Consider the following 21,376-nt stretch of genomic DNA (forward strand, 5'->3'; position numbering starts at 1 on the left):
AAATTGAATTCTGCAGGAAAACCCACATATTCATGTGGAAAAAATACATGCATCAGTGTAACGATTAAGTTGGAATTATTGCATATCTGGATTCAGGTCCTTCTGTTAACTTTAGCATCGTGTAGACACTGCAGTGGGGGGTTATCCCCAGTATTGTGGCAGCTGAGACCTCTTTCCTATTTAGACTGTTTAAATTCCATTTGCTTAGTTTTGTTTTTTCTTGAAATTTTCTGCTCAATGCAGGATTGAAGTAAAAACCCAAGTCTGGGGTTATTTCAGCAAAAGGTTTCAAAAATTTAGCCCTTTATTTTTTTTAAGGCGTCTCCAAGTTCACAGACTCCAATTTTTATTTTTATTTATTTTTTTATTTTTATTTTACCTGGATCTCAAACAATGATTCTGGCCTCCCAGCTGATTTCAGTCGCTCAATTCGCATTATTCCCCTGACTCCATACAGTGCTCTGGCCCATCACATGAATCAAGTTATAGCTCCTTTCCTGCCTCACTATATGAACCAGGTTGTGCAATGCCCAGGGTGATGCAATTTGAGACACCCAAAGCCCCAGAAAATACCGTGATGTGATTCATTCTACCTGTGATGGTGGTAGACGTGGGGGAGGCAGAACACTGTGAGTGAGACGGGCTTTTTGGGACAGAAACACGCGGAAAGCAAAGCCCTGTCCGGAGCCCCAGAGCACAGGGGCCGGCAGGAGCCCAGGACTTATCCCTCTCGCACTGCCTGGACTTTCTTAATTAAGACAAACCCCTCAGCTTCCAAGAGGAAAAGGTGTCGCGCAGCAGAAGAGGGCGCCAGACAACAAGGAGCAAGTCCTGGCTTGGCGGTGCTCGCTGAGGCACAGCCCTCTCCAAAGGGGAAGGTGACCCGGGAGTGCGGCACTGGGGGTGCACCGGGAGCCCCGGGCGGCGAGGGGATACACTCTGCTCCTTCCTCCCAGCCCCAACTTCTTCTAACAGGGAGGCGAAAAAAAAAAAAAAAAAAAAAAAAAAAAAAAAAAAAAAAAAAAAAAAAAGATTTGGTGAAAAAAGGTTTGCCTTGCTGCTCTGCTGATCCCCGCGCATTGCAGGGCAGGGCCAGCGCGGCCGTGCGAAGGAAGGGAAGGCAGAGGGCTGCTTACACATTGCACAGCACCCTCTGTTTCCTTGGCCGTGGGGACACTGATCTGATCAACAGCGCCTTAAATGAATGCTAATTCTGAAATAATTCCGTTTTAAATAAGACTAAGCAAAGCCAACTGTAAAATTAATTGACAGAAATGTTACTGGCACAGCTTTCAGGCTGTTCCGTGGTTCCCTGTGCCCTTCAGCACGCAGTGCCCTCAAACCCTCGCACACCGGACAACCAGCGATACCGCCCGAACCAAAGCGGCCAAACGCCGGCAGCTGCCGAGCGCCTCCCGCTGCCCAGCGGGCAGAGCCCCCGGCGGCCCCACGGGAGTGTTTCCCCCCGCAAACCACACGCGTGAGTGGGGACAAAACCCCAATCGCAGCTCGCGCGGCTCCCCCGGCCCCTCGGCGGGAGGAGGCGGCGCGGCCCGGCCCGGCCGGCGGGAGCTCTCCGAGGTGCTGGAGCGGCCGTTTGGCAGCGGTTCGGCAGCGGTTTGGCAGCGGTTTGGCAGCGGTTTGGCAGCGGTTTGGCAGCGGTTCGGCAGCGGTTACCATCCCAGCAGGGCGCTCCCCACGGCAGAGGCAGCGTGGCCCCCACGGCAGAGGCAGCGTGGCCCCCACGGCAGAGGCAGCGTGGCCCAGTGCTCAGGACACCCGGGTTCCCTGCTAGGGCTTTGTTTTCCCAGAGACCGTCTCTCTGCCTCCTGTGCCCTGGGGAACCGGGGATGATGATATTGTGTCTCTGTAAGGTGCTTGGAGACCGGTGTCTGAGAAGCAGGTCTCCAGCCTGCAGAAACAGCTCTTAGGGACGGAAGACACCCCAGTTTGCAGGGCAGGAGTTGGACGTGGTTCCTGAAGAGCAGAACGGCAGAGAGCAACGCGCCTTTTATCCTAGTCAGCCAAAACACTGCAATCAAGGAGTGCCGTGGGTTCTGGTTCTTGGAGTATGCAAAATACCTCTCTGTATATTAAACTACATTTCAGTGTTTTAAAAATTATTTTTTACTTATTCTATGTTGGACATGACATTTTAATTTTTTCTGGTATCTAAATATTTTAAATGATGTGCAAGTCACAGATATACCACATATTGAACTCTATTTCCAATCAAATGATGGCCTAGCCATAATAGCTGGTTCAAAACATATTTTGGAACATTTATATATTTCTGCAGAGTATGGTTTCATCTTAACAAGTGTGTCAGTTCTCTCAAGCTTCTTTTCAGTCTTTCTGAGCCCATCTGACTGGGACCAACTTTTGCTTTTCTTCTTTTTTTTTTTAACAGTACAAAGCAAGTACCATCAAATCAGTACAGCGGTATTATATGCATGCCTTGGGTTCCCTTTGTACCAATCTCACTGATTACAAAGCCAGAGAATATTTGACTCCCATTAACTAGCAACCTGGCTGGGGGACAAGGACGTGGATGAAAATAATGAAAATACACCTCATGCATTTTGAGAACTATTTACATTCTGGAAATGAATCTCATCTTAAACATTTCTTCATTAAGCTTTTAATTTCTTCAGTATTATCCTTCTTTGCTTAAGAATACATTTTTTTTCTTCATTAGTAGCTAATTATTAACTTGGCTCAGTATAAGCTAAGGGAATGTCTAAACTACGGCCTACTGTACCATATGTCCTCTCTGTGCAAAGCATTTGTAAGCATTGTTCTACACCCAGTTTTCCATCAGTTGCCAGCCTGATGAATTCCTTCTGTGGACATCGTTATCATGGAACAAAAATGACTTGTTCTGATTTAGCTTACTGGATTGTAAATGCATATTTAAAGGCATACAAACTTGGAGTTACTCTGGTAAAGTAATAACATTGATGTTTGTTTCCTGATTTAACTTGCAGATATGAGGAAGCCCCAACAGTTGTTACAATAAGTACTTAGTCTTGAGTATACTAGAAAGAAAAATTACATTCTTTTTCTTTATTTAGTTTCACTGGTTTTGTTATTGTTAATATAGAAAGGGTTTAGTGTTTTTCAGTTTTTTCAGGAAAATCACAGATCACCTCCTGCTGCAAAATCAGTACCAATTGCAGTTGCCAACATATCAATGTGATTATTCTACTCACTATAATTTTATTTACATGTGTCATTCAAAAGTCATCTGGAAAACCTTGATATGCCTGGTGCTTATTATTTTCCATTGGATAGAAAATTTCCACTGGATATAAGAGGAAAGAACTGTATAGCCTTGAACGAGCTTTGAACGGGACTTGAAAAATGAAGATTTCCAAATCTTTCACCTTTTTTCCCACCATGGCTCTCACAGGTAATCGTTTTCCCTTCCTCCACCCTGCCACCCCTCTCCCACACACCCGTTGCTCATACAATTCATCATAATTTTTTTCCACCTTCAGGTTAAATCTGTGGGCTGTGGTTAACTGTAACAGCAGTGTATTGTTGAGTGAAGCCCCTTCTGCACTAGAAAGTATAGGAGACTACCGGATCCTTGAAGAGGTTACAGGTGGGCCATGCCTGCATTAATACATGTTCACATATTAATGGCCATGTCCCATATCTGTTTATAGAGATATAACGTTTCTGCAAAGAAGATCCATAAATGTTTTCATGTATTTTCTTAAGTTGAGTGATGCTAAGCACACTTTCTGGATCTGGAAGTAGCTTTCTCCATGAATCTCAAAATAGCAAGCGCTGGCTTTTTGACCTTTTTTAAAATGTCACGATGAGCAACAGATATCTCCCATGGATCTCAGCAAATAATTTGCATCGTGCTGATTTTGATCCTATTCATGTAAACAAAGGCAAAGCACCACAGCACAAAGATTTGTTTTAAGACTAAGACAGTCTGTTAGGGTTTGGGGTTTTTTTTAAGACAGCAACGTTAGACAAGCAGAAGTTGCATGCTATTACTCTAGTCCTGTAGCCCAACAACATCGCTGGTAGGAGGCCACAGGCTTTGTAGTGACTTTGCAAGGCCTCAGGACTGACACTTGTTTTGTCTGAGCTTTTCTTGACCCATCTGTGGCTCTTTTTACTGTCTTTACCTGTAACAACAACATTTCTAATGAGCAGGTGGCTGTGTCTAACTGTTTTACTTTTGCTTAACTCTGTATGGTGCAAAAGTAACTTTTATATGGATAGCGATGTTATACTGTGTAGAATGAGATATTTATTATTAACATAGTGATGCAGCGTAGAGGAATACAGGTCTGGTATGACAGCAGAGTCCCCTGAAAGGGGAGACACAGGACACTGTACAGGAAGCATAGGATGATTAAAAAAGGGGCACAGCCTTGGCAGTGGAGAACTCAGGGCTCTGAAGAGCTCTCCAGTAGTGAGCTAAAGCAGTGCTGACCTGGGAGCTGGGCAAAGCTGGTTTGGGGATAACAAAAAGAACAAAGAACAAGTATGTAACATACACAAATGGCATTACAGATAGTAAAATTCGATGTAATGTGAAGCTGTAGACAAATGAAGAAAGAGCAAAGTGTAAAGGCATGTTAAAAAACATATAAAAATAGCCCCATAAAAGTTCTTTGCTTTTCTCAGCAAAGAACTTGTTGGGAAGACACTGATGACCAGCTGCAGCCCCGACACCCACTGCTTGAGGAAGGCTGGCACTGTCAACCCTAGGTCCCAGAGAGGCAGCAGAAGGGTGAGCACAGCACCAAAATCAGGACAGACAGGAAGACTGTGTCTACAAAAAAATGAACTGCATTAGTATTTCTGATTTTTTTTTTATTAGCATTCCTTAATTTCTTTTTTTTCCCTTTCTTTTTCTGTAACAATTAACTCTCACCTAATAGTTTTTTTATTAGACTGTTAAGTTTTCCACTATACTAATAACAAATTGTGGGTAAGATGTGGGGTTGTTTTTGGTTTGTTCCCCCCTCCCCCCCCCCCAAACCAAACTCTGTGCATAACATTAGCAATCAGAGCAAAAGGATGCATCTTTTGGAAATTTGGGCTTAACTATCTCTCCAAGGTCCCAGACGGTATCTGGCACAGTCAGAAGTAGACTAAAGATATCCTGTCTCCCAGCCTGGCACATTAACCACAGGCCCATTCTTCCTGCCTTTGCTTTATTTATTACATTGAAATAATTATTATGCATACTGAGCTCTTTGAAAGTACATTGCTATAAATACTAGAAAAGTGAGCACATCATAATTTGAAAAATACCAACTCCTGTTTTTCAGTACATCATTCAAACCATGGAGCCATTATGACAGACCTCAGGGAATCATACTGCCATGACTCATGGTCCGATAATACACAATTTAGCACACATCAGCGCTATGACAAAGACAGGCGTTTTGTAACAAAATGACAAAGGTGAGTCCTGCACAGCTGAACTGTTGAAAACAAAGCTGTTTCTTTTCTCAAAACTCAGGGCTAACCTGCTACTTGTCAGCTGGTTACTAATGAACGTGAGCTTTCATAAACCCAACCAACTCGGGTTCACTTCCAGACTGCACACTTAGCTTTCCTGCAGGTCCTACTGTTAATCCTGCTGGGCAGGACTCAGGTTCTTCCTCAGTTACTCAGATTATCCTGTACACTTGGTTTCCTCAGACACTTTTGCAGTCTGCTTTCTCACCTCGACTTCCCGTTAGACTGCAGTATACGATTATATCAAGTTGTGACTGGAGACAGATACTGCAGGCATCTGTGGCGCTCACAGTCTGTGCAGGGGCAAAGATGTTTTTTCTTTCTTCCATGCCATTAAGCACCACTGAAATGCCTGGTTGCTAATGCTCAGGGATCTGCCTTCCACAGGGATACATCTCAGGCTTGTTGAGATAAGTGTGGGTTGGGTAATTAAATCTCTGAGGAGGTCGAGCAGTCAAGTTTACGTGACTGAGTAGCCCTTCGTAGATGCAAGCCAGATGGCATGTTAGCTGGAGCACTCTTGGAGAACACTGAGGGCGCAGAGGTGAAAGCAAGGGCAGCGCATGGGAGGAAGGACATGAGAGGAAGGAGTGCATTTTGCTGCAGGCTGACAGGGCTGATGGCTTCCAGTCGACAATACTTCTAGTGTACTGTAAACACAGTTCACCTGAGGGTTAATTTCTGAAGAAAAAGTAACCATGACACCAGGACCTGCCATTCTTGGTCCTGTTTTGGAGCACTTTTCTTGACTTTGATCTGACAGCTTGAACCCAAAGTGAAGTTCACTTTAATTTGTCTACTAGATAACAACAATGTGAATTGATTTGCTGTTCTCTGGGCAATTCCTACTGGTGCAAAAACACTGAGCACAACAGAAAATAATTTGTGGAGAGGCAAGAGAGTAAGTTGATGTAGAAAATCATGTTCATGAAAATAACCCGTTTCATGTCATGGGCTGAAAATGGTACAGGCATGCAGTAACGCCAGCATTCAGCATTGCCTCAACTGGATGATTCATTTGCAAAAGCCCTTGGGCCAGCCTTCTCCCAGAGCAATAAAATCCACAAGAGCAAAAGCTTCTCAGAGGCCAAGAAATACGTGTCTGCAGCAGCCCTGTCCCAAAGCGAACGTCTCCAGGTGGACTATGATGCACTCAGTGAAGTCAGTGTAAAATGCTGCAGTTCTATACTACTTTGCATTTACGAAGCGCAAAGTGATTTGTCAACAAAATTTATATTTGCAACTTTTTGTGAAGTTGTAGCTGGAAAGTATCAGATTGCATAGTATATGTGAGGACACCGAAGTACAGCAAGATTCAGCAGTTTAGCATTATTTACGATCTTTGAAATAACACCTGAATTCCACATCTTGTATTCTAGCCAACTCTGTATGGTAGAGTGCTTTAGATACAGATTTAGGGCCATTTTTCACAGACCTTCAAGGTACTGGGGACTATTTCTTATGCAGTAGGTCTTCCCAAAGCTCAATACATCCTCATCCCAGGGGAGCTTCTGCCTCATTTAAACCATCCTACCTTGAAGCTCACCAAGTAGAGAAGGCAGCCCCTTCAAGATGTGGCAACCACTGCTAGCCATGCCTGATTCTGACTAGCATCTGTAAAGATCGAGAGGCTTCTTTTTAGTTTATTTTTTGCTCTTCAATTTCATTCCTTCTTTGCCTGTCCTTGGTAGGTAAATTCTCATGGTTGTAAATGTTTTCCACAGAAAGGTGATGTGCTGTAAGAGTTAAGCGGTATATTGATTAATCTTTCCTCTATTCCTTTTTTTATCATTGATTTACCAGGTATTTCAAGTTGAGAAGGAATGGTATCTTTTGTGAAGAGGCTGGCAGTGTGCCACAGCGGTGAAAGATGCCCTTGTGACTTAAACAAAGAAGCTCGGTTAGGGATCCTGATTCCAGTGGGGGCTTTACGTGCCTAAAATGTCAGTGAAATACTGGTTTCAGACAGACATCTCAAAAAACACCCCCAGGCCTTGACTTTATCGTATCTTATGTAATGATTCACACTGGGTACGTGGAGTTGTGAGAGGCTGTGTTACCAGAGGAGTAGCGCTTTGCCGAGACACAGATGGCTGCAGGATGTGAGGCAGTGGGGAAGCAGAGCGACTCTAACAGCACAGCAACGCCGGCCGGGCCCGGGCCGTTCCTTCTGCCCCCGGGAAGCCCGTGTTTCCGTAAGCGGCGGTGAGCACTCGGCTCTGCACCGCGCCGTGCCCGGTGGCGTTAGCGGAGGCGCCCGGAGCCCTCGGGCCGCAGCGGCCCCTCAGGCCGGTGTCCCCCGGGGCGTGGGGTCGGCGGCGGCTGCGGCGGGGCCTTTGGCCCCGGCCCTGAGGGAAGGGGTGGAGGGGGACGCAGCAACCGCCGCGGCGCCGAGCCCCCTCCTCGGGAGGTCACCTCCCCGGCCTCCCGGCGGGGAGCCGAGCCCGGCGAGAGCTTAGCGCGTCGCCCGCCCCCGCAGCCAGGCCGCGGCGGTGCCAGCGGCCGCCGCCGCAGCGCGGCGTTTGCGGGAGGGGGGGGGCCCATGGCCAGCCCGCCGCCGCCCTAGCCGGCCGCGGGCTTCGCCTGCCGCCCCGGCCGCAGCATGCCGAACAAGGCCGGCCTGGACACGGCGCTGAGGATGTCCCTGCAGCGGAAATCCTCCAAGATCCACTCCTCGGCTGGTGAGGAAAGGGCGAGGCGAGGCGGGAGGGAGCGGCGGAGGGAGGAGGCGCCGCGGCGGAGGAAAGACGCGAGGGGAAGGGAGACGGCGCCTCCATGGCCCGGCCGTCCGGCCCCTCCGCCGCACCCCCTCCTCCTCTTCCACCGCCCTCGCCGAAGTGTTGCAGCGGCCACAGCGGCGGGAAGCCCGGGGTGCCGTCCCCGCCCTCGGGGTCTCTGCGCCGGAAGGCGGTGCCGCGGGTCCCCGGGCTCGCCGGGCTGCGGCGGGGCAGGGCAGCGCTGCCCGCCCGGCCTCCGCGCTTCAGAGGCACCGGGTACCTGCACCCGCCTCCTCCTCACCCCGGCGCCAGCACTGGACCCCGCGGGGCCTCCCAACCCCCAGCCACCCGTGACTGCACCCCGCGGGGCCTTTGCATCCCACTGGGCACCCACCCCACGGGACCTCTGCCCCCCCCCAGCACCCACACAGCCCACAGGGCCCCCGGTCGACAGGGCCCCGCACACCACAAGCCGGGCATTGCTAACCCTTTCCTTGAGCCGCCGGGGCCAGGGCAGGTGGGGAACAACCTCCAGGGGACAGCCCGGGTGCTGCCTTCCCTTGATAGCACCACTGAGGGGGCAAGGTGTTGTCCCCCTGCTTTCTCTTGTTCTGATAGGTTTTGACAGGAAAATTCCCTGGTGTGCATCTGGTCACAGGTTTAATACTGCCGGCAGACAGTAAGGGAGGCAGGGTGCCCAGCACCCCAGCGGGCAGGTCAGGGGCCTCTGCCCGGTGGTCAGGAGTGGGGAGAGCACCGGGCACTGCAGTGAGCTTGCCGAGAGGTAAATTAGAAGGTTTCTCAAAATGTTCATATAAGAAAATGTTTTCACAGTTGTTCATGAGAAAATAGACAAAAATGGAATACTTTGAAGGTGTAATTCTGGTCCCAAAGGACTTCCACTGACTTCTATAGGACCAAGGTGCATTCAGAATTCATTGTGATACCTGTTTTATTTAGGGATAGATGAAGCATCAGTGACACTGTCGGTGACTTACAGACAGGTTCAGTAAAAGGCTGACACCCGTTCCTGTGCAAAATATTTAGGTGCCTACTACAGTCTCTATGGTGAGTAGAGGTGCAGTATAATGCTCCTTCAGCACTTTCTGTTTGAATAAAGAATGTGCTTTTGAAGCACATTTCCTGATCAGCTCTACTTTGGGTTAAATCTCTGAACACCTTGGAGAGCATTTGCTGGATTGCTTTTGGATGACGCTAAACTGGAAGATGTCCTCCAGCCACTCATGGCTGTTCAGCCCAAGGAACCAGGCTAGAGCTAGCCTGAAGGAGAAGCCGCCTTCCCTGTGGCTCCTCTGCACAACCTGGTCACTCTCGTAATATTCCCGTTTGGCCTCACTGCTTGCTAATAAGGACAGAACCTTGGACTTCTGCATAGCTGCTGAAGTAAGCAGGATGCTAAGCAGAGAGGTGTGTAGTGCTAGCTCATAGGAAATGGTAAGGTTTCAGAGTAGGATTTAGCACATTACCAGCTTTACTTCTCTTCAGTGTAAGCCATTCAGATGAAACAGACGCAGTTAAGCAGATTCCACTCTCCAATGCTTGGGGTTGCGTCCACTTCCACAGTCCGATCTGAAATCCTGTCCTGTGGCAGGGAGGCTCCTTTCCTGGAGCTGCTGTTCAGCAGATTGGTTTGCAACCTAATGTTTGGAATCCAAACCTAGGTGCCCTTACCCATAACCAGCCCTTCACATGCTGAACGCTTGGCACTTGGAGAACGTTTAGCTTGAACATGGGATACATAAAGAATTTAAGCTTCAGCTTTTGTAAATCATACTTGTGGATCTAGGTGGTTAAGTTGCACCTTGGTCATGCTCTGGGTGCCTGAGGCACCAGAATATTTAGAATATTTTTCTGAAGGATAACAAGAATAATTAATATCTAGTATAGGTGTGTATAATGCCTATAAAATTACGTAGAGGTTTGTGTAACTTATTACATAGACTTATTAAAGGATATGATTGTAGTTGGCTTAGGACATCAGAGCCCGCTCTGAGGCCTTAAGACAACCAGAGCCAATCTCTCTGCCACCCAGAGAGAAGGTCCTGCCTTCCCCCTTCCTGCGTATTCCCATTGCCTTGCTTGCGTCAACATTAGCCATCAGATGGTTACATGGTCACCTGGATCAGTGCTGATGTGGCTCAGTAACAGCCCGTATGATCTCAGATGTCAGCAGGGAACAGACAGAGAAAGGCAGGAACGCTGTGTTTTTCACAGTGTGCTGTGGCTTGGTGTGCAGACCTGCTGTCTCTGTGGACCAAACAGGTTCTTACATGGGGCTCTGGGCTGTGCGAACGCAACTGTAAAAGCACATCTTTGGAGAGCCACTGTCAGCTGAAAATCCATTCAGATGTGGTTGTGTGGTGGCATTGCAAAATCTGAAGACCTTTCCTGAGCAGAGTGGTATGGATTGGTCACCCTTCTGTCATCCTTAGTTAGGGTCACCTAACCCTGTCTTCTTCCACTGTGGTTTTCTTAGCACATATGTATCAGAATATTCTACCTTTTTTTCCTTTTTAGAAGAGGTTTTCTGCTTTAAATACTTGTAGTTTGTTTGCCAGTCCTGTTTACTTTTGAAGGTGTTTTGGTAATCTTCAAGTATTAGCTTTTAGCTTGGGTCACAGAGATTTCTTTTCATACTATGTAAAGTATTTCAGTAGCTTACAGATGTTCTTCTTTAGTCAAGAAGAACAGTACCTCTGTGATGGTCTGATGATGTCTTTTCAGATCAGATCCAATTGTAATTTTCTACCCTCTTGCACTTCGTAGTGTGGCTTCCACATGTGCTAGTACAGTATAAAATGTAATTGGTATATTTGGTGGAGTTTTAAACCCGCTTAGCACTGGTACAAAGGACTTCACAGAAGAGCAGATGATGCGAAAAGGAGAATTTAGAGATGACGAGTCACCTCCTGCCACTCAAATGATCAGTCCTCTTCTTTTTTATGCATTTGCTCATTAATTGATTTTTTTTTTGCTTTGTACAACTAAATCTTTTTATTGCTGTAATGTTGTACCAGCTGAGCTAAATTGATTAGATTTAAATTATTCTCAGAGAAGTCTCCAGCTCTTTACTTTTGGAACCACAGACATCAAAGACTAACCTGTTCTTTTCCTTCCTGTCTCCTTAAAGTCACTAAAAATAAGCAACTGTCAATAACACATTGGATGATTACACAATAGCATTTTTATTTTTAGGGCAAAAAATTTCAAATTCCAACTTTAGAGTGGATTAAAAGTACAAATGATCTTGATGTCATTTACTGAGGTCTTGGTCAACTGCTCAGTGGTGCACATCAGCAAGAAGAAGTATTTTTAGTGTAAAGGAAGTGACAAAGTCTTCTCCCAGGACATGAGGAGTTGAAATATAAGCATCATTTCATGGTATGAAACATACTCCTTTTATATCTTTTCCATCTACATTTCACCTGAAATATTTGCTTGTATTTTATGCTGTGTATTTGGTCTTAAGAACAGTGACTGTGTCTTACGAGTCTTACTGCCTTCTGATTGTCAAGGACCTGTCTTTGTCATTTGTCAGAGGGACGTCTATGTAAGAACCTCTTTGGGCTAGATCCTGGTTTTGTGCTGCGAGAGTACATTGCCGTGATTGCAACTTGTTGGGAAGTGTCATATGGAGCAATTATAATTGCACACAGGCATTTGTATTTTGCTCGAAGCTTTCATCTGTAGTCATTTACAGGTTAGACAGAATTCCTATAGATAAAGGTAAAATGCACAGTAGCTATAGGTGAAATAGTGAGCTTTGTACTGTTTACATATTGCTGTTGCTGCTTCAAAGAAGGTGTCTTTTGGTATTGCGGAGGTCAGGTTCAGACAGTGTAAGGAGTACAGTGATGGCTAAAGCTTTCACTGCGAAGCTCACTCAAGTCACCTGTACTCAGGGGATATCTTCTATATCATACTCGGCAGGCAGATCAGCAGTTGTTCTGAATGCATTTTTAAGCAAAGAAACCCTATGAACGGGGTCAGCACAGTGCTGAGCTGACGGATTCCTGAAATATTAACATTTCAATGTTTAACTAAGAGCAAAAGCTCTATTCTGCTGTGAGAAATGTGTCTGGCAGGTGTAGTGACATTGGGCACTAAGCAGAGGGGTGTGCTTCCTCAGCAAATGCATTTAATGCCCGTTAACATTACCAAGAGTTACAGAAACATTTAGCAAGACAATTGCAACCGTAGTGTTGACACATAGAAATTCTACCCTATAGTGAGAAATTTTTCCAGGTGAAGACTAAAGTACGTGTGTGTTTCTGCACACACTCAAACCGTGTGGTGGTAATTACATGTAAGTGTTACGGAGCTCCTGTTTCTTTTCATCCATGTTTAACTGGCATATAGTGTTGTATAATGTGCCGCTCATTCAATCACATCAAAGTCCCGATCCCATTTCCATAAACACCAGTGACAATTATGCCTTTTCAGCAAGACCTCATCACAATAAACCCTATGTTTTACCTTGCTATGTTTTTATAGTAGCAGAAAGCGGACTCTTCTCAAGCAGTGTGAGATCTTGCTCAACTGTAAAGTGAGGTGGTGACAGTGACGGGGCTAGCTGGAGGCCAACCCGAACTGCTGTCTTGGGTAACTCGCTTAAAGCTTATCTCACTGTGAGAGTTACTTTGCATTAGGATAGGAGGGGTTTAAAACACATCTGCTTACGACACTGAATTAGAACAAGATGTTGTACACACAGTTAGTGTGGAATAATTTCATATATAAACAAGGTCCTAAGTAGTGTCGCAGAAGAAACACTTTTTTGCTTTACTGTGACGGGGGAGGTTAGATCATGAGTAAATCCATTAAAGATCAAACCACTCAGATGATGGGGAACACTGTTATTTAGGAGTTAGTTGAAGAGATTTAGCTAATCTTCAGTTTTAAAGATTAAATTAAATGAAATGTATTTAATAAAAACAAAAAATTCCACCTCACTGTGTAGCCAATATATGAACTTAATTATGTTATTTGACTATATTCATAACTCCATTGAAAACAGACACTGTCTGTCTATTTATAGGAACTATTTTATTCCTTCATTGCTCCACTCTCTCTCTCCACAGGACTTTTGTTTCAGATTTTAGTTCCCTAGCAGTATCTGCTTTTAGTGTACTTCCCTGTGCTCGGTGAGTCACTATCCTTCTTATTTTCTGGGTAGATCTAAAAGTACTGCCCTGCTACTGTGATTTGGCAGTAATGCTGTTGTAATTCCATGCAGGATTAAAATATCTGACAGTAAAAAGATTGCAAGGAAACCTGCTTGTCTGTTCAGGGTCCTAGAGTATCTCCAAGACAATGAAACTGCACTTACTGGGTACAGAAAGAATAGTCGTTCAGTATTGCATTTTCATTGCCACGAGGTTTGAGTACAGTCTTGATCTCTGCCAACTCTGTAGGAAGTTTTTACGTGGAAATCTACAGCTTCAGAAATGACGCTGATTTAAAGCATTCCTTTTTTGGTTTTGATAATTAACTCTTCTTCCCTCGCCAAGAAGTTCCAAGCTGACAGCTCCCATTCAATCTACATAGCATTTTGGATGATCATCTGAAAATTGATGGCAGCATCTCAAACTGATTGCTCTCCAATTAGTTACCGATTCACAAGGCATTTTTATTGTAATGAAGACTTGCTGTGGGCTCTGTAGACATCGATGTCGTTCATTTCTGCTCTTCCAGAAGGTTGTGGAGTGGTACTCTGTAGACTTGCTACATGGTGGTACGCTTAGCTGGTTCATTTGCCTTTGACCATTCTTCTCTGAGCTGTCAGGTATACCCTCTAAATAATCTTTGAATCTGAGAGGGCTGATTTGCTACTTGTGAAGTAATATTCTAAGTGCCTATATTAGCTTTATTACTATAATAGATTACTGTTTCATGTTTGTTTTCCTGCATCATGTTGCATTGTGGCACACTTTACTTAGATTGTAGTAGTACAAATACCAGAATATCTGTTACAGACACTATCTGTAGAACCTAATTGCCGACACGTTCTTTTAAGGGACAGTTAATCACAAAATCTCTCCTGTATGTATAGCTGGTAAAGCAGAGTAATATATTAGACTTTGAAAAGGCAGTTGAATGTCTCTGCAGGAACAACTTTCTGCTTCTGGGACAGCCATTAATTAAGTTTGGCTTGGCCTTTTCATCAACATGAAAGTTTTCCTTTCAGTCTCCTATCTTTTCTAGCTAAGCCTTTTGGAGCAGTTGTAGGTATATGGGACATGACATCCGAGAGCTTTAGATAAATGCTTCTCAGCTGGTATACTCAAAGGATAACTTATTAAAGATTGTTGACATGGTGGAAGATGAAGGAAGAGTAAAATTGTATAAAGGGTTTGGGTTTTTGTTTGTTTGTTTGTTTTTTAAATGCAAAATAAAAAAAATGTAGTATCAGTATTGAAAACTTCTTATTTGATCAATTATTCCAGTATTTGTTGGAAAGCTTCCAGATATTTGATTACCGTTATTGCCAACTTTTCATAAGGAATCCTGTCTATTGGAAAAGTTCCTGGGCAGTTTCTTTCCAACCTAAGGAATGGATAGCTGCCTGCCTGTTTGGAAGCTCCTGGATCTCAGACCACTGGCTGAGACCCATGTCTTACCATGGCAATAATTCTTGATTCTGGACATTTTAAATTTGAATACCAGAGGCCAGAATGGAGCAAGCACGCCTGAAAACAGAAGATGCTAAGTTTAGTATTTCGAGCCAAGGCATGATAAGGCAAAGCTGACATGATACAGATTTTAATGAGTGACCCTATCAAATCACCTATTTGCACTCAGAGTGACATAATCCGTACCGATAGAATGTCACAAACAGGTATATGACATTCAGTGGAGATTTTTCAGACAGCTAGAGGTGTTTCTTAACAATGTAGTTGTCCTTGCAGTAGGCACTAAAACCAGTTTAAATCAGAACGAACGTGAAGTGTCAGTAAATTAGTCTCAATACATTCATGTTGTGATGAAGAATCACAAGACACTGTAGATTTTCTAATACATTTCCACTGCTTTTCAACCTCACATCATAGGATATTTTTGTTATTTTTAGTTCTAAGTAACAACTTGGAAATTGTTGCACTGAGACATCAGTGCAAAGTGCAAATGAACAAGAACTTGTCTTCCACTTGACTAAAATGGAAGAGCACGATTGAGTCAGACTTCTAATTCATAACAGAACCAACCAAGTTTGTTTTAGCCCAGGTTTTGGTCTGATGAACCTATCCTCTTTTAGAATATTGTAAATTGGTTTAATACAACTGTAATGAGTGTATAGGTCCTACTAGGGAGAGAAGGCAGCCTTACATCTTGTTTAAAACGGACTGGAACGTCTTGATTTTTAATTGCTAATCTCTCAAATGCAGATGACCAAGCTGATTTATTTGATTTCATTAAAAAGGCAGGTAGTGGTAAAGAGTGAAAGCAAAAGTGTTTATCTCCTTACAATAACACCACCCTGACTCATTTGTTACTTTGAATAGAAGGAGGGCTCAGGTGTTATCTCCTGCTGACCCAGCGCTGTTCTGCCTATTCACATGAAGCACAGCGGAGGCAATCTAACATCCTTTGCCCATGACATCTAGAAACATTCAACCCAATGCTTATAAAAAAGATACATGAAACAAATACCCCAGGCTTTTGTGTGCCTTTAAATACACTAAGCAAACATCACCTTAACTTAATAGATGCAGTTTATTTGTAAATGGGAGACAAAAGACGCTGAAAGAATATGTGCAAAGTCAGCAGGAGCCATCCTAACTCTGAAACACATACAGAGGCTACATTTGTCATATCAGTTACAGAGATGGGAATCGGGATTTGACCTAGAAGCTTTAAACTGAAAGCCAGTTGTCATTTACTCAACATTTCTGCATCACTGGGAAGGCTCAGCATAGTTCCTGCTTCAGTGATCCCATGGCTACTGAACTGAAATACATTGACCTCAATCCTGGTGACTTGTTTTGAAGAGGGACAGAAAGACAGGGGAATTAAGGTACACGGGGGAGGACCAGTCCTGTTTTACAGATTAACGGTTAAATCTCGTTCCCAGAGTTTCACTAATACAAGTCTGCACCTGGAAGCCATCCTTGTGCCATTTGCCTCCTTCATCGTAGGGGAAAAAAAGAGCTTTTCTAAGAGCTTACCAGACAGACAGGCAGAGAGAGTGCTATCCTTCTCCCTCCCTGCCCCCAATCAAACTCATCCTAATCCTGCACTGCCTGCATAGTGGGGCCCATTCACTCTTCACTCCTTAACTAAAATCCTGACCCTTTGCTGAAGTTTTCCCACAGCCTTCACTAAGTAAAAAGGTTCTTACCCTCCATTTCTGATGAAAGTAATTTTATTTACAAATCTGAAATTTGCTTATCCGATCTTTCAAAAGATTTTAAACCCTCCAAATCTTCATTAGGGTAGCAAAAGGGGGTGATTGGTCTTCAGAAAGAGAAAGGACTGACTAAAAGAGAGGAGGAGAAAGAGTGGATGTCTTACAGAAAAAGCAAAAAGATTTTGGGGGTTGGGGTCCCAAATTAAGACACTTCAGGAAAGTGCAATTATTGGTAAATTTATTAAGATGCAAATGTGCACAGGAACTAATTATTTTAGAGTTATTTTAGATATGTTCCATCTTTAGAAATTGGAGTTGGACATCATTTCAGGTCTTTATACTGAGCTTTGAGCTCCTATAATAGGAAGAATTAAGGATATATTTTCTGGAGAGAGTGGGGGCAATGTAATCTCATAACATACCGTATAGATCCATATTACTGAAGAGGCCACTACAGTTGATGTTTTGATTGTGATGAAGCTGTGCAGGACAGAATATGTAATTTCAGTTCAGCCAACACTTCCACCTTTATTGTGAGCTTCACAAGATTTTGGTATTTTACTTACCAGCTACCAGACGCAAGCTTCTATCAGCCTAGCTATCATCTAAACAGTTACGTTTCTGTACATAGAGTCAGGAGAGAGAAAAATTATTTCAACTAGAGGATAGTGCTGGTGCAAGAACAGACTTTCACAGACATTAAGTCTGAAAGTAATAAGCATATTTCTAAATATCAGACAACTGTTCAGAATAGCTTTCCAGAAGGAGTGGTGGGAAAGAAATCTAGCTTGATCTCATGACTGAATTTGATCAGTATATGTAGAGGACTATAATCATATGGAAAAGGTGGATCTGAATTTGTAAACAGGCTGTTGCTTCTATGGTCGGTGTTTTAGAACACCAAGTAGAACCAATAATTGTTTTGGAAAATAGCAAAAAATGCATAAAGGCAGTAACACGAGAACTGTAAAATAATGGAAGAGCACGGTGGCAGAAGGGGAAAGAGGGAGTCACTATCCCAAACTGTCCTGCTAACAGGAACAAAATAAATCAAAAAGTCAAAAAATTGACTTCTCTGGAAGTCAAAAGAGGACAACGTGAAGTCTACAAGCAGCAGAGCCACGACTGTCCGGGGGAGTAGTCTGAACTGATAAAACGTATACATCCCTACAAACCATACGTAAGTAGAGTGTCTCTGCCTTTTGATTTTTTTAGCATGACTCTGTGCAGAAAGAGATATAAACTCTGAGACTGTTCTGCTGCTTGGACTGTATTTTCTGACATCCTGAATTCCAGTCAGTGTATTTTTTTGGCTCTGGAATATGGACAGCCTTTGGATACAGCTGGCGATCAAACCACAAGGGAGTTTTACGCATTACTTACTCAGGTGGTAGGACAGCACATGTCTCCCAACCTTCCTAACGTCAGTTTATCAAGAGCTTCCTACTGTGAGTTGTAATGTATGCTGTCAACCTAAAATTGCCCAGTAACACAGATGATGCTTTCCCTAAATACATGCCAGGAGCCCTTCTATCACGGGTCTCTGTTAGCTGGGACTATGTACGCAGCATCTTCTATACACTGCATCTCCCAAATACCATTCCCTCTTTTCTGACAGGGCATCTCATAGGAGATCGGCAAAATCCCAGATCCTACAATAGATCAAAGGTCCCTAGTTGCAGGATCTCCACTGAAAGCATCTGACGAGGAAGTCTATTTTGTCTCAGAGTAGGACACACTTGCCATTTAAATTGCTATCTATTTCCATCACTGACTCCACACTATCTCCCTTAAGCGTACTTACCTGCATTGGTTCTGGTAGGAGTTCGAGTTAGGTGTGAAGGACGGCGTGCGGCATGGCATGGGAGAGAGCAGTAAGTGTTCCAAGCCTGAACTGCAGGAGAGACCTCAAACTTTCACCATCAAGAAAGACTGTTCATCCAGGGCTCCAAAGAAGAAGATGATTCTGCAGTCCTCAACACTGGATGGTTTTGTTGAAGTTTTGGCCTGCCTGCTGATTACCTAAACCATTTTCTTTGAGGGCTTTTTGCCAAAACCCCAAAGAGAGAAAAATGAGAATAAAATAGCCGCAATAATAGGTCTGATATGATATTGTCGAGACAGCACAATTTTGCGATAGTGCTAAATAGCATGGGATTTAAATAATTTACTACTCCTTTTGGTACTTTTTGGTTCATTAGACAGCCAGGTTGCCAAGCTCCATGCACTGGCCTTTCCTGCTGCTGCTGGCTGTTGTTTAAAGAGACATTAAACTCTTTTATCAGGCTATCACTGCCATCTCCAATGTAGAAAAATCCCTGACAACCAGAGACAAGAGTTAATTTCATACCTTCTTCCTACTGGAACATTTTTTTTTTTAAAATTAAAGTCCCTTGTAAGACATCCAGCACTTTACACACAGACATCCTGCTGAATTTCTGCCTCATTCTGTGTAGGCTACAAATCAGATCAGGACATCAGTTTTGCCCACTGATGAGAATATAGGATTTATATTTCTATGGTCCAGTTCATGTCTAGACAGGGCAGATGGTACTAGTGGAGTGTACAATGTCATTAATTTGGGACTCAGCAACTGTAAACAACCATATTTTTTATTTTCATCAGAATTAGTACATGAAATAGCACTCAGTAATAAAATATTAGTACTCAAAGCAGAAGCCACAAAATTTACTGAGGTGGGGAAGGACAACACTGATGTGGTGGCTTCTGTCTTCACAGGGAACTAAAGCTGTTTAACTTCAGTTCCCAGTATTTTGTCATCGGTGTCTGGAGCAAGGGAGTAATTTTAGTTATCTACTTTATAGGGTCAATACGAAGATTACAAGCAACTCTACAGTATACGTATGGTGCTGGGAAATAAAAGATGGTATATGAAAAGTTTTTTTTAGGTTAAGTTTGCAGCCATTAGGGTTACAGTTTTTTCATAGTTGCCATCTGGCTTTGGTTGCATGAGGCATGATGAAAGCAAGTCCACGTGTATATTCTGGAAAAGACAAACACAGCATGACCTTTTATTTAATCCTTTATTTCTTGCAAATGTTTGTTTTTATAAGGGCATTTTATAAGCTATATTTCTATAGGATTTGTTGCATTATTTCTTATTGTTTAAATAGTTTATTAACAATGATTCTACTCCTACATAAACAATTCTAATAAGAACATTGATATATCAGGTTTTATAGACTAAAATTTGAGAAGAGTGATTAACAACCTGAAGAAGGGGGAAGGGAAGTCCTACATTAAGAAGATTGGCAGTGCTTCAACTAGAAGACTATGCTGTGACTGAGACTATAGCCAAAAATAGAATTGGATTAACAGAAGAAAAGCAAGTAGCTAAAACTAAGGTCAAAGCAGAAATAGATGCTTTAGAATTGTCTCATACACCAAAAGATAGGAAGAGATATTTAAGGAATTTTCCCATTATATACACCTGTAAAAAGGAAAATCAGTTCACACTAAGAACTGTGAAAGAAGACTCAAATAATAAGTCAACTAAGAGATCAAGAACTAAGCTTTAAAATCTGAGAAAAAATTACAATAACTTTTTCTGATTGTTTATGCAGGTTTTAACATGTATACTATTACAAATTAAAAAATAAGCTGTAAAAGACAGCTGTAATAATACTAACACAAAATCAAAGGAACATTAAAAGTAACTTGTCTGAAAACTCTCATTCAGGTGGGGCAATATAGTGACTATTCAAGCTGAATAGGTTGTGCTTTACTCACTGGAAAGTAGATTTAACTAGATACAAGTTCTACCTGATACCAATTACTACAGCTCTGTTCACACTAACGAGCCCTAGCTCCCTCATTTGTGGGTGAGAGAAGCTAATACACACAGCTAAGAAGACTTTAAAAGAGGAGAAAGGTAGTAGAGGGTCATGTCTGTAGAGGTTTTGGTAGGATAAGGCATAGTACATAGGAGGCTTGTCCTTTTTGTTAGATTTGGGCTTTGGTCAGGTAAGTTTATTTTAGGGTTTGAGGGGAGTGCAAGGTTGTGCTTATTTAAAAAAGATAGGGGTTTTTAATGTGTTTAATAGACTTAATCTCTAGTGCTCTGAGGTGGACACTGACTATCCTTTATATTTTTTCACTTGCCTGTGTGGAAAAGTTGAAAGCCTGTTTTCCTGATAAGAAGGCTTACTAAGAAGGATAGAAGGAGTCTTGTAGTAAGCAAAGCCTATGCCTGCTTTTATTGTAATGTTTTTATTCTTTTATCTGTGATTTACTGCTTGGTAAAAGTACAGTTAAAACTTTAAACCTTGAGAACAAACAATTATAAATCTGTATCAGAACAACTCTTTCCTGTGGGTAATTCCGTGTTGCTGTTGTCATATGCACTTAAACTGTGTGAGATGAGCACTACAGTGGTGGTTCTCAATAGCTGCTTAGTGGAGTTATGTTAAAGATGAAAGGTATACTTAATGTGAGAGGTTCCGTCGTATTTATTAGGGCGTAAGGCTAACTAGTGATGAGGAACTGCTGTGTTAACAATGAGTTCGATATTAAGACAGTAACTGAATAGAAAGGATTTTTCTCCATTGAGTAGTTGTATTATTCACAGCAAAGTAGAACAGCTATCTGGAAATAATGTGGTAGCAGTATTTTTGAAGACCTCTAAACACGGTATAGCAAACGGATGCTTACCAGTTGGGGATTTCTGCTAATACATGAGCAAATAGCTTCTGTAATAGTGTGTGGAGGGAAGAAGGCTTTTAGGCTTTCAGAAAAAAATGCTTTATGAAATTTGTCCCTAGTAGTTACTTGAGAGAAC

General features: G+C 43.2%; 1 protein-coding gene across 2 annotated transcripts in view; it reads left to right on the forward strand.

Annotated features, from left to right (window-relative positions):
* Nucleotides 1-7,563: 7,563 nt before the first annotated feature.
* ATP8A2 (ATPase phospholipid transporting 8A2) overlaps nucleotides 7,564-21,376 on the forward strand; it is a 340,357-nt gene continuing 326,544 nt past the window's right edge. The window contains exon 1 of one of the 2 annotated variants that reach the window (XM_075742143.1): nucleotides 7,564-7,701. Coding sequence is in view for 1 of the 2 variants with exons in the window: in XM_075742141.1 (XP_075598256.1) it covers nucleotides 8,099-8,177 (79 nt within the window). In the remaining variant the exon portion in view is untranslated. Of the gene's footprint in view, nucleotides 7,702-7,929; nucleotides 8,178-21,376 lie in introns of those variants that run through there. The other variant, XM_075742141.1, reaches the window with a different exon arrangement.

The sequence above is a fragment of the Balearica regulorum genome, chromosome 1, assembly GCF_011004875.1.
Source record: "Balearica regulorum gibbericeps isolate bBalReg1 chromosome 1, bBalReg1.pri, whole genome shotgun sequence".
Lineage (NCBI taxonomy): Eukaryota > Metazoa > Chordata > Aves > Gruiformes > Gruidae > Balearica > Balearica regulorum.